We start from the raw sequence: 12,743 nt of genomic DNA, 5'->3' as shown, positions 1-12,743 counted from the left end.
ACATTCCTATAGTTGTCATTGGTAGCACTGAAAGAGCCTGTTCATTAAAATGGTTTGCAGAAGGCATATAAGAAAGTCCTCTGCAATGAAGTGTTAGCTGTAGAGAAAAAATATCTTGGAGTAACACAGTGGGTCAGGCATCTATACAGGGATGCGGGCAGTTGATGTTCTGGGTCGCTTGAGTTTCTTCAGTATTTTGTGTGTTGCGCTAGACCCCGCATTTGCCAGTCTCTTGCGCCTCAAGAAAAATTATCTTCTTTATTTTGCCAAATGACAATCTAGTTTGAGCTATTTTACAGAAACGCATGGTCTGCAGTGAAAACACAAAGTAATGCAAAAACCTCCATGTGAAATCGGAGGTCTCAACCTGGAAATGCATCTATGGAATCACTATGTTCAACTTCTTTCAGTATATCACCAAATGGACGCACACGATGATTATATAGCTATTATCATTAATGTGCAAGTGGTTTCACTGTAAACATGTACAGGAAGCTTGTGGGGACTGGTTGAAAGGAACTGAAGAAAAGAGATAACTGCTTCCCACTGAGCAGCAGAATGTTACCCAACCAAATCAACTTTCGTCAATATCTTGTCTCATTGCTGCAGCTGGTAGCAATAAACAGTGTTGATCTTTTTCATAATCTTATTCATACCTTTCATCCTCTTGTTCATTTACACCTTCTTTTTTTGCTAAGTACAAGACCTGGCCTGGTGAAGTAGCAGGTAGCAACCTGAAGACTTTCTCCAGAGGTCCAGCTAACTGATCTGGCCATGTCTGACAGAGGAAATCTCAAACTTGTTTAAGGCTTTTTTTCACACGGGTCGTCATCATCCTTGCCTGAGATTCTTACAGAGGTCAGTTTTAGCGGGCACAATACTTTCTGCAAGGAGACCCTTGACTGTTCCTGCTCTGGATTGAGTACACAGTGCTTGCCAGGCATCAGAACCACAATTGGGATACTGCATACAGAAACATGAGAACGTCTATAGATGATGGAAGTCCAAAGTAACAAACACAGAATGGAGGAGAAACTCAGCAGGTCAGGTAGCATCTATGGAAAATAGTAAAGAGTCGACATTTCAGGCCAAGACCCTTCTTCAGGACTGAGGAGGAAGGGGGAAGATACTAGAGTAAAGAAGTTTGGGTGGGGTGGGGTGGAAGAGGCTAGCTCGAGATGATAGGTGGATGGGAAAGGTCAAGGGCTGGAGAACAAAGAATCTGATTGGAGAGGAGCGTGGACAATAGGAGAAAGGGAAGGAGGAGGGGACCAAGGGGATGTAATAGGCAGGTGAGAAGCAGTGAAAGGTCAGGGTGGGTAATAGAAGAAGTAGGGGAGAGAATTAGTTCAACAGAAGGAGAAATCGAGATTCATGCCGTCAGGTTGGAGAGTACCCAGACGAAATATAAGGAGTGGCTTCTTCACCCTGAGGGTAGCCTCATCTTAGTATAAGAGGAGGCCATGGATTCACATGTCAGAATAGGAATGGGAATGGGAATTAAAATGTTTGGCCTCTGGAAAGTCCCACCTGTGGCAGATGGTGTGGAGGCACTTGACAAAGCCATCCTCCAGTGTCAAACGGGTCTCTCCGATGTAGAGGACGCCACATTCAAAGCACTGTACACTTTAGATGATCCCAGCAGATCTGCAGGTGAAGTTGTTGCCTCACCTGTAAGGACTGTTAGGGGCCTGGAATGGAGGTGAGGGAGATGGAATATGGGCAGGTGTAGCACTTTTTCCACTTGCAGGGATTGTGTACAGACCTGCCTCGGTTTACTGAGGAGAATTAGGTCAATAACAGTGGAGTCACCTGTGGCAAAAAGCATTAGACATCCCCTTTAGATATTCTCATGTTCTTCAAAGAGCTTTGTCCCGGGTATTTTAGATTGATAATTTAAACAGTCTGTGTTTTGAATATTGATGTTAAAACATTAGTTAGAACATAAAACATAGAAATCTACAGCATATTTCAGACCCTGTGGCCCACATTGTTGTGCCAACCATGTAACATAGTCTAGAGACTGCCTAGAATTTCCCTACTGCATAGCCCTCTATTTCTCTAAGTTCCGTACCTATCTAAGAGTTTATTAAACATAGAAAAATAGAAACATAGAAAATAGGTGCAGGAGTAGGCCATTCGGCCCTTCGAGCCTGCACCGCCATTCAGTATGATCATGGCTGATCATCCATCTCAAAACCCTGTACCAGCCTTCCCTCCATACCGCCGATCCCTTTAGCCACAAGGGCCATATCTAACTCCCTCTTAAATACAGCCAATGAACTGGCCTCAACTGTTTCTGTGGCAGAGAATTCCACAGATTCACCACTCTCTGTGTGAAGAAGTTTTTCGTAATCTCAGTCCTAAAAGGCTTCCCCCTTATCCTCAAACTGTGACCCCTCGTTCTGGACTTCCCCAACATCGGGAACAATCTTCCTGTATCTAGCCTGTCCAATCCCTTTAGGATTTTATACGTTTCAATCAGATCCCCCCCTCAATCTTCTAAATTCCAACGAGTATAAGCCTAGTTCATCCAGTCTTTCATCATACGAAAGTCCTGCCATCCCAGGAATCAATCTGGTGAACCTTCTTTGTACTCCCTCTATGGCAAGGATGTCTTTCCTCAGATTAGGGGACCAAAACTGCACACAATACTCCAGGTGTGGCCTCACCAAGGCCTTGTACAACTGCAGTAGTACCTCCCTGCTCCTGTACTCGAATCCTCTTGCTATAAATGCCAGCATCCCATTCGCCTTTTTCACTGCCTGCTGTACCTGCATGCCCACTTTCAATGACTGGTGTATAATGATGTCTTGTTGCACCTCCCCTTTTCCTAATTGGCCACCATTCAGATAATAATCTGTTTTCCTGTTTTTGCCACCAAAGTGGATAACTTCAGATTTATCCACATTAAATTGCATCTGCCATGAATTTGCCCACTCACCTAACCTATCCAAGTCTCCCTGCATCCTCTTAGCATCCTCCTCACAGCTGACACTGCCACCCAGCTTCGTGTCATCCGCAAACTTGGAGATGCTGCATTTAATTCCCTCATCCAAGTCATTAATATATATTGTAAACAACTGGGGTCCCAGCACTGAGCCTTGAGATACCCCACTAGTCACTGCCTGCCATTCTGAGAAGGTCCCATTTATTCCCACTCTTTGCTTCCTGTCTGCCAACCAATTCTCTATCCACATCAATACCTTACCCCCAATACCGTGTGCTTTAAGTTTGCACACTAATCTCCCGTGTGGGACCTTGTCAAAAGCCTTTTGAAAATCCAAAAATACCACATCCACTGGTTCTCTCCTATCCACTCTACTAGTTACATCCTCAAAAAATTCTACGAGATTCGTCAGACATGATTTTCCTTTCACAAATCCATGCTGACTTTGTCCGATGATTTCACCGCTTTCCAAATGTGCTGTTATCACATCTTTGATAACTGACTCTAGCAGTTTCCCCACCACCGATGTTAGGCTAACCAGTCTATAATTCCCTGGTTTCTCTCTCCCTCTTTTTTTAAAAAGTGGGGTTACATTAGCCACCCTCCAATCCTCAGGAACTAGTCCAGAATCTAAAGAGTTTTGAAAAATTATCACTAGTGCATCCACTATTTCTTGGGCTACTTTCTTAAGCACTCTGGGATGCAGACCATCTGGCCCTGGGGATTTATCTGCCTTTAATCCCTTCAATTTTTCAATTTACCTAACACCACTTCCCTACTAACATGTATTTCCCTCAGTTCCTCCATCTCACTGGACCCTCTGTCCCCTACTATTTCCGGAAGATTATTTATGTCCTCCTTAGTGAAGACAGAACCAAAGTAATTATTCAATTGGTCTGCCATGTTCTTGCTCCCCATAATCAATTCACCTGTTTCTGTCTGTAGGGGACCTACATTTGTCTTAACCAATCTTTTTCTTTTCACATAACTATAAAAACTTTTACAGTCAGTTTTTATGTTCCCTGCCAGTTTTCTCTCATAATCTTTTTTTCCCCTTCCTAATTAAGCTCTTTGTCCTCCTCTGCTGAATTCTGAATTTCTCCCAGTCCTCAGGTGAGCCACTTTTTCTGGCTAATTTGTATGCTTCTTCTTTGGAATTGATACTATCCCTAATTTCCCTTGTGAGCCACGGGTGCACTACCTTCCTTGATTTATTCTTTTGCCAAACTGGGATGGACAATTGTTGTAGTTCATCCATGCGATCTTTAAATGCTTGCCATTGCATATCCACCGTCAATCCTTTAAGTGTCATTTGCCAGTCTATCTTAGCTAATTCAAGTCTCATACCTTCAAAGTTACCCTTCTTTAAGTTCAGAACATTTGCTTCTGAATTAATTATGTCACTCTCCATCTAAAGAAGAATTCCACCATATTATGGTCACTCTTACCCAAGGGGCCTCTCACGACAAGATTGCTAATTAACCCTTCCTCATTGCTCAATACCCAGTCTAGAATAGCCTGCTTTCTAGTTGGGTTCCTCGACATGTTGGTTCAAAAAACCATCCCGCATACATTCCAAGAAATCCTCTTCCTCAGCACCCTTACCAATTTGGTTCACCCAATCTACATGTAGATTGAAGTCACCCATTATAACTGCCATTCCTTTATTGCACACATTTCTAATTTCCCGTTTAATACCATCCCCAACCTCACTACTACTGTTAGGTGGCCTGTACACAACTCCCACCAGCGTTTTCTGCCCCTTAGTGTTATGCAGCTCTACCCATATCGATTCCACATCCTCCCGGCTTAAGTCCTTCCTTTCTATTGCGTTAATCTCCTCTCTAACCAGCAACGCCATCCCACCTCCTTTTCTTTCATGTCTATCCCTCCTGAATATTGAATATCCCTGAATGTTGAGCTCCCATCCTTGGTCACCCTGGAGCCATGTCTCTGTGATCCCAACTATATCATAATCATTAATAACAATCTGCACTTTCAATTCATCCATCTTGTTACGAATGCTCCTTGCATTGACACACAAAGCCTTCAGGCGCGCTTTTACAACTCTCTTAGCCCTTGTACAATTATGTGGAAAAGTGGCCCTTTTTGATGCTTGCCCTGGATTTGTCGGCCTGCCACTTTTACTTTTCACCTTACTACTTTTTGCTTCTACCCTCGTTTTACACCCCTCTGTCTCTCTGCACTGGTTCCCATCCCCCTGTTGTGAACTAACCTCCTCACGCCTAGCCTCTTTAATTTGATTCCCACCCCCCAACCATTCTAGTTTAAAGTCACTTCAGTAGCCCTCGCTAATCTCCCTGCCAGGATATTGGTCCCCCTAGGATTCAAATTTAACCTGTCCTTTTTGTACAGGTCACGCCTGCGCCAAAAGAGGTCCCAATGATCCAAATACTTGAATCCCTGCCCCCTGCTCCAATCCCTCAGCCATGCATTTATCCTCCACCTCATCACATTCCTACTCTCACTGTCGCGTGGCACAGGCAGTAATCCCGAGATTACTACCTTTGCGGTCCTTTTTCTCAACTCCCTTCCTAGCTCCCTATATTCTCCTTTCAGGACCTCTTCCCTTTTCCTACCTATGTCATTGGTACCTATATGTACCACGATCTCTGGTTCCTCACCCTCCCACTTCAGGATATCTTGGACACGATCAGAAATATCCCGGACCCTGGCACCAGGGAGGCAAACTACCATCCGGGTCTCTTAAAAGACCCTCTACCACCGTTTTCAAGACAACAATGTAGATGCAGCTGCCATTCCATTACCAGGATGCCATCACATGCCCAGATATTTGGAAGGAGGTCACAACAAATAAATCCAATCCTTTTCTCTTATAGTGGATATGAAGACTTTCATACATAAAAAAAAATCAACAGCCATGCATATCATGGACTTAAATTCTAGAAGATGGACTACTAAGTATTTTAATGTGCTTCATACATAGTAAGTGGAAAATACATTCATTGCAGCCATTTGCCAACTCCAATAGCATGTTACCATTCACTGAAGACAAAGTCTAGACACAGTCATTTAAATTACATTGCTTATGGTACACTGTAATTTGTAGGCCTCTAATCTTTTGACTATAAGTGGCATGCCGGAGAAATTAGAACATTATAGCATAAAAAAGATTACAACCCAAAATCAAAACATTTGTTTTCAAATAGATCAACACATTGTATTTACAAGCATACATACTGAAATGCAGATAATAGTTTTGCATTTGGAGTACTAACCTGGCATACTCAATTCCAAGAGCTGTTTTTGTTTCATTTCCACCCCATTGCTTTATCTTCTTAGCAACTTCTAGGAGATCCTCGGTTGTGCTAAATTGATTAAGACTGACTTCATGTGTGACTTTGAAGCCATACTGTATAATTGCAACCTAAATTAACAACAAATAAAAGAAGTTACTTCACTGAAATCACAAGCACTGATCTTTCATTTCTTCTAAATACAAATGAACCTTAAGAAGCAGTTTAATTGTTTTCTTATGCCAGAAGAATGGCTGTAGTGTCAGTTGCTGTCAATGTGGCAGTAGTTAATATAGTAATGAATACCATGATTTCTTAACTAAGTTTTCAACTTCAGTTCTGGGGTTCAATTTATATGAACTTTTTTCTTACACTTTAAGACCCATATTGCTTTGATAATTTTCTGCACCAGACCCCTACTATTTAATGCAATAGGGCTAAAGAAATGTTCACTATCCTCCTGCTCTAACTTGGATATACAACAAATTGATCACTATTTAAGCTAAAGAGCATAATAGAATTTTAGCATGGTCCCATAATAAAGGGAGATGTCACCAAGTGATTTAAAATGACAGTGGAAAGATGGGACTGAAGAAGATAATTTAGAATATTGGAGTTGCTATACCTTCAACCTTTTTACGTGGTAGGTAGGATTGGTGAGACCAGTAGACCTAGGTTATCAAACTGCAACTGGCTATCTGGGATCTAGTCGAAGGTCAAAGAAAAATCTTTTTTTTTCATCTTGAACGAATGGAGCAGAATGGAGACAGGATGAAATTATCATTGAAAATATAGCAAAGAAGCATGCAGAAATAAAGCATTCCAGGACCATAAACAGAAAAAGAATGCTGAAACAGATTAGTTCTTGTAGAAGTACAAACCATGTTGAAATGTTAAATAATTCCTTCACATTTGGCTCCTCAATTGAAGAGAATGCTTATAATATTACGAAGAAGAAAAACGAGAAAAATGTGATGAAATAAAAAATAGGTAGGGTCCTTCAAAGATAACGAGTAAGGTCAGGTCAGTTTGTATCAGATCTCTGGCATGATAAGTCTGAACCATATGTATAACTTCAGCAGGTGTTTGTCTTGACACTGGAGGAAAATATACTATATAACAGGAGGGCCCATAGTCAGGGGTAGGTATTGGAATTTGAAGTTAATGGCTCTTGGTGGAACCTACAACTTCACCTTTAATATTAGGGTATGAATATATGCATGTATTTTACAAAGTGGTGCCCTTGCTTTGTGACTCCGAATGGAAGTCCTTGCATGTAGAATTAATTCTTCAGTTCAAACTTCCAGAAATAATTAACATCTGAAAGCATGCCTTGGAGAAATCTGGAGTTTCAATGTCACGGCTGTTCAACAGTAAGAGTTGTTGAATTGCATCCAGAAAACAATTGGCAAACTCACAACATGTTCCAGGATGTTGTAAAAAAATAAAATGAAGCTGTCATTTTGTTGTTAAATTTAAAAAGACAAAAAAATTGGTACACTCTTTATTGGTAGTCGTGAAGTATAATGTCACAATTAACAGAATTTAACAATTCAAAATAAGTGACATTAGGTGTTTTCAATATAAGTAATTTTTCATGAAGATGAAAAGCTTCTTTAAAATATTAGCATTACTGGGCTATTTTAATACACATACAGATCACCATACTTAAATGTTTAACTTTTTCCTTGCAAGACAAATGCTGGAATCTCTTTTTAAGTATTATATTCCTGCCAAATGTTTACAACATCGAGGTATGCAGACGGGGATTAGATTTCAAGAGGATGCAGTGATAAATTAATCAAAATTACAGAGCAAGGCGATGGAAGTTTGCCATAGCATAGTCAGATAGGAGATTGTTGTAGTAGGTCCCTTTTGAAACAAGCTGTCTTGTTCAGTTTCCTAAATAAGGAAAGGCAGCTGATCAAGACCATATGTACAAGAACAGCATTTATATAAAACAGAGAGACTCTAACATGTAAGTCGGAGATATTCCTGCTGCTGACTTTACTTTCAGTGTTCATACAGAATAAGTATTGTAATAGTGCCACTATTAGCAACAAACAGAATTCACATTTTTTGCAGTAAGTGAACTTCATGAAAACCGATGATTTTTACACTAATTTTTTTTTACAAATACAGGGGGAAACATATAGAGGTATAAACATGCTGAAACCCATGATTCTAGCCTAAAGAAGACTGCAGGAATAAATTTACTTGGTAGTTGTATCACTTAGATAATTTTGGAGGGGCTACAGCACATGAGAGAACTGATACTTAACACAATGAGGCAATGAGATACTTTAACTGAAGGCTAGGAGCAACTGCTTGAGGCTGGCTTGTTTGTATGAGTGAACCTGGACTGTGGATGCGAGCTGGGTTTAAATAGGTTGCAGGTTATGGGTTGGAAATGAGTGACAGGTGATTCCTGTTAGCTGGGAGGAGACTGGGAAGTGCCTTCCTGTGCAGGCTTGACACAAATGGAAATCCCACCTATCTGTGGCAGAGATGACTTATTCCAGTGATCTTAACACAGTGTGATCAAACAAACCTTGTGCATTAGATTTCCAAAAAAGAATAACTTAATGTCAGTAGACACATGTAGAAAACAAGCACTATGCAATGAGATGATTGTTTGTAATAGTAGTGTTCAATCTTCCTTTACTCAAATTTGTCTAGAGTCTGGTACCACCTTAAAATGAGGCACAAATGCTCGATGAACAGTTCTTCGTCATGATGTTAACCTATCTGAAATGAATTAATTTCTCATGACTGCTTGCAATATACAGGCATAGTAATTTAGTAATTTCATAACCCAAAGGATGATGAACTAACATTCTCTATATATCCCATCAGTTTGTGCACTTGAATTCAATAAAACTGAAAAATAGGAACATGTTCACAAACTTAAAACAGAAACTATTTGTTGGGTTATAATACATGGGTTTAGAAAGAAAAAGAGTTAACAATTCGGATCATATGCCAATAAAATGAATGTTAGATGTTAGCTTTTGTTTTCTCCTACTGAATATTTTCTATTTTTACTTCAGATTTTCAGCAGTAACAGTATTATGCTTTCCTAACCAGTTTATGTAACCTCATGGTCGAATGAAACACACCATGCTGGTTTATGATTTCAAACTCATAATTTTGTATTATTGTTAGCAACAGTGGCCAAGCAAAACACTTTTGCATCTGGGATTTGGGATAGGCCAAACTTGTCTATCCTAATGCCAAACTTGCAGGCAATATATATGTCATGAGAATGAGTCCTTGTAGAGATCACAGTGTAAATAAGGACAACCAATACCTCTTTTTTTAGAAAGTGCACATTTCTTCCTTCAGTTATCAGTCTCGCCCTTGGAGCTTTAATGAGGCACTGTGTTGGCCATTTATCTCTAACAGGAATGATTATAACAGGCTACGTTCATAAATTCACTGAGGCAGATATATAACAAATACTGTAAAAATAGTCCCAAACAGAAAAAGAAACTGAACAGAAGTCCTTTAACTGTTGTCAACAGGAGAGAGAATTTTGATGTCAGATATAACACAGAAATTGCATCAGAAGTAATTGCAACATCTGGTTGATGGGATAAAAGATTCTGGCAATTTATTCCCCTAAACTGGCTTGGGTGACAACTGCTTGGACCCTTGTCAGGAGGTGGGTCTGCAGTTCTCCTAATGCTTTAGTGGCAGGGATGGAAGAAACAGAAGCTTACAATCAGGTGGCTACTGACACTGTTAACGGATTAAATAACACTTTTGGGATAAGCTTTAATAACTTACAGCAGTCAGATGTCTTGAAAACTTGGCACTCTATAGATCAGTCAATACTAACAGTCACACTTTCCTGGAGTTGCAAGACTAAAAAGCTGAAATTAACTTTAACAATAACCAAGTTTTCAACAGAGGGCACTTACAACCTCTCATTATTCATTAACCAGAGCAAGCGTAGACAAGGAAGAGAACAGCAAGATTGTTTCTTCTGAAAGGACAGTATGTGTGCAGGCCAGATTGGTGGAACATTCATTATTTTGTAATTTTGCTTGATGAATATCAGTCAGGAATGGACTCTTGCTGAATGTTGTCAGCTGGAAAAAAGGCATGTTTATAGTTCACCGATACCTGCTTACCCTCGTCAAGTAAAATATACTAAATTGAAACAATATGGCAGTAAGTGATATGAACAAAACTGACTTGAAGTCATTTCTAGAACTTGACCACATTTTTCTCTGAAAGAAATATAATTCTGTTACACAATGTACTACACCATTTCTATATTATTTCTCTCAGTGCTTTTGCTGCATATTTGACATTTAAGATTTACCGTTGGTTTATGGGGGAGAAAAATCAGTTTAAATGGTTTAATCAAGATGCTACACTTTTTTTTATGGAATTGCAGAGCACTGAAAGTGGGCATGATCTCAGTTTATTACAGTCACATGAAAAGATCATGGCTTTTACAGAACAGAACTAAATATAATTTGCAACTACAGTTGGCGATTCAAGACATGCTTAAGAAAATGAATGCTTTCTATTACGAGAAGAAAAGACCACTTAATGGATGCATGCCTGCAGCATGTTCTTTTTTGAGTTTGGCCATGTCACACACTGCAAAAACAATAAGGCAGTATTGTACATTACAAATCAGATTCCAGATGGCAAGGGTGTAACTTCTGTTTCTTGGCAGTTCTTCGTCCATTCACCTTCTGTTTTTTCTCCCCAGTTAGAATGCAGGGTTCAATCTTTAATCGCATTTTGAGTTGTGAGTAAGGAAATGAAAGAATCATACTCCAGTGATTATCATTTGGGACCACGAATGACAGAAAACTGGTATAACCTTTTGTAGCATGTCTAGCCATGTACAGTCATATTCAACTTAACCACAGTTCATTCACAGCAACTAAACAAATGAGCTAGAAGGTTATACATTCAAGTTCCGCTCCAGATATCAGAACAGTTAATCACAGATGACACTTCAGTCTAGTACTGAGACTAGTACTAATATTCTAAATATTAGAGTATACTCTATTTCAGATGAGATATTAAAATAATGTTCCGTATATCCTCTCAAGATGATGTAAAAGTCTCCACATTCCTATCCAATGAAGAGCAGGCAGGTTCATTCTTGCTTTCTCATTAATAATATAATCGTCAACCAATACTTTTGAAGCAGGTTGCCTGATCAATAATTCATTTCTACTTTTGAGATCTTATGAAATGAAACTTGTCTGATTCACTTCCTGAGTGACATTAATGATTTAATTTCCATCCCTGAATATATTAATTGTTTGTGGAGCTTTAGAATGTACTATAAAGCATCAAGCTCTTCCTTTCTTGCCAAAGCAGGATGGATGTATTGAAACTGTAATTATTTTATTTCATGTCCCAGCCAATGAAACAAATCTCCAGTACTGCTGATGGAATCATATGGTACACAAATAGGTTCAAATTGCTCATGAAAAGCAAAATACATCCAAGATGCCTAATTCCTTTCTAATCCCTACATCATTAACAAAGTGATAGAAAGTGCCATTTACTGTGCACAATGTGGCACTTGCTAATAATCTACTCCCTAATGTCCAGTTTCAATATCACCAAGACCACTCAGATCAAGAATTCATCTAGTACGGAATTGAATACCATATGTGAGATAGCATTGCCTGACAAGGCAACATTTGAACCAGAATCAATATCTGAATCAGAATCTGGATTAAGTATAGTACTATTAACATACAATATGTTGTGAAATGTGTTTTTGTGGCAGCAGTACATTATATAAGAGCATAAAAAATAGGAGCAGGAGTAGGCCATCTCCATAGAGCCTGCTCCACCATTCAATTTGATCATGGCTCATCTCCACTTACCTGCCTTTTCCCCATAACCCTTAATTCTCCTACTATGCAAAAATCTATCCAACCTTGTCTTAAATATATTTACTGAAGTAGCCTCCACTGACTGTTTCATTGGGCAAAGAATTCCACAGATTCACCACTTTCTGGGAAAAGCAGTTCCTCCTCACCTTGGTCCTAAATCTACTCCCTTGAATCTTGTGACTATGTCCCCTAGTACTAATCTCACCTACCAGTGGAAACAACTTTCCTGCCTCTGTCTATGTCCCTTTCATAATTTTATATGCTTCTATAAGATATCCTCTCTTTCTTCTGAATTCCAGCGAATACAGTCCCAGGCGATTTAATCTATCCTCATAGTCTAACCCCCTCATCTCTGGAATCAACCTGGTTGATTGCAGGACATAAAAATTATTATTAGTAACAATAAAAGATAAAAGTAATAAATAGAGCAAAAGAAGAATAGTGAGGTAGTGTTCATGGGTTCATGAACCATACAGCAATCTGATAGATGAAGGGAAGAAGCTGTTCTTAAAATGTGGAGTGTTGGTCTTCAGGCTCCTGTACTTTGTCCCTGATAGTAGTAATGAGAAGAGCACATGTCCCAGATGTAGGTTCCTTAATGACAGATGCCACCTTCTTGAAGCACCGTTGTTTAAA

At 39.5% G+C, this 12,743-nt stretch overlaps 1 protein-coding gene across 1 annotated transcript in view; it reads right to left on the bottom strand.

Annotated features, from left to right (window-relative positions):
- itga1 (integrin, alpha 1) overlaps nt 1-12,743 on the bottom strand; it is a 227,008-nt gene that overhangs the window by 138,686 nt on the left and 75,579 nt on the right. Inside the window, exon 7 of the mRNA XM_063042906.1 lies at nt 6,211-6,359. Within this exon, the coding sequence (XP_062898976.1) occupies nt 6,211-6,359 (149 nt within the window). The remainder of the gene's footprint in view (nt 1-6,210; nt 6,360-12,743) is intronic.

The sequence above is a fragment of the Mobula hypostoma genome, chromosome 3 (assembly GCF_963921235.1).
Source record: "Mobula hypostoma chromosome 3, sMobHyp1.1, whole genome shotgun sequence".
NCBI lineage: Eukaryota > Metazoa > Chordata > Chondrichthyes > Myliobatiformes > Myliobatidae > Mobula > Mobula hypostoma.
Note: the sequence above shows the minus strand (reverse complement) of the source record. Positions and strands in the feature narration are given on the sequence as shown.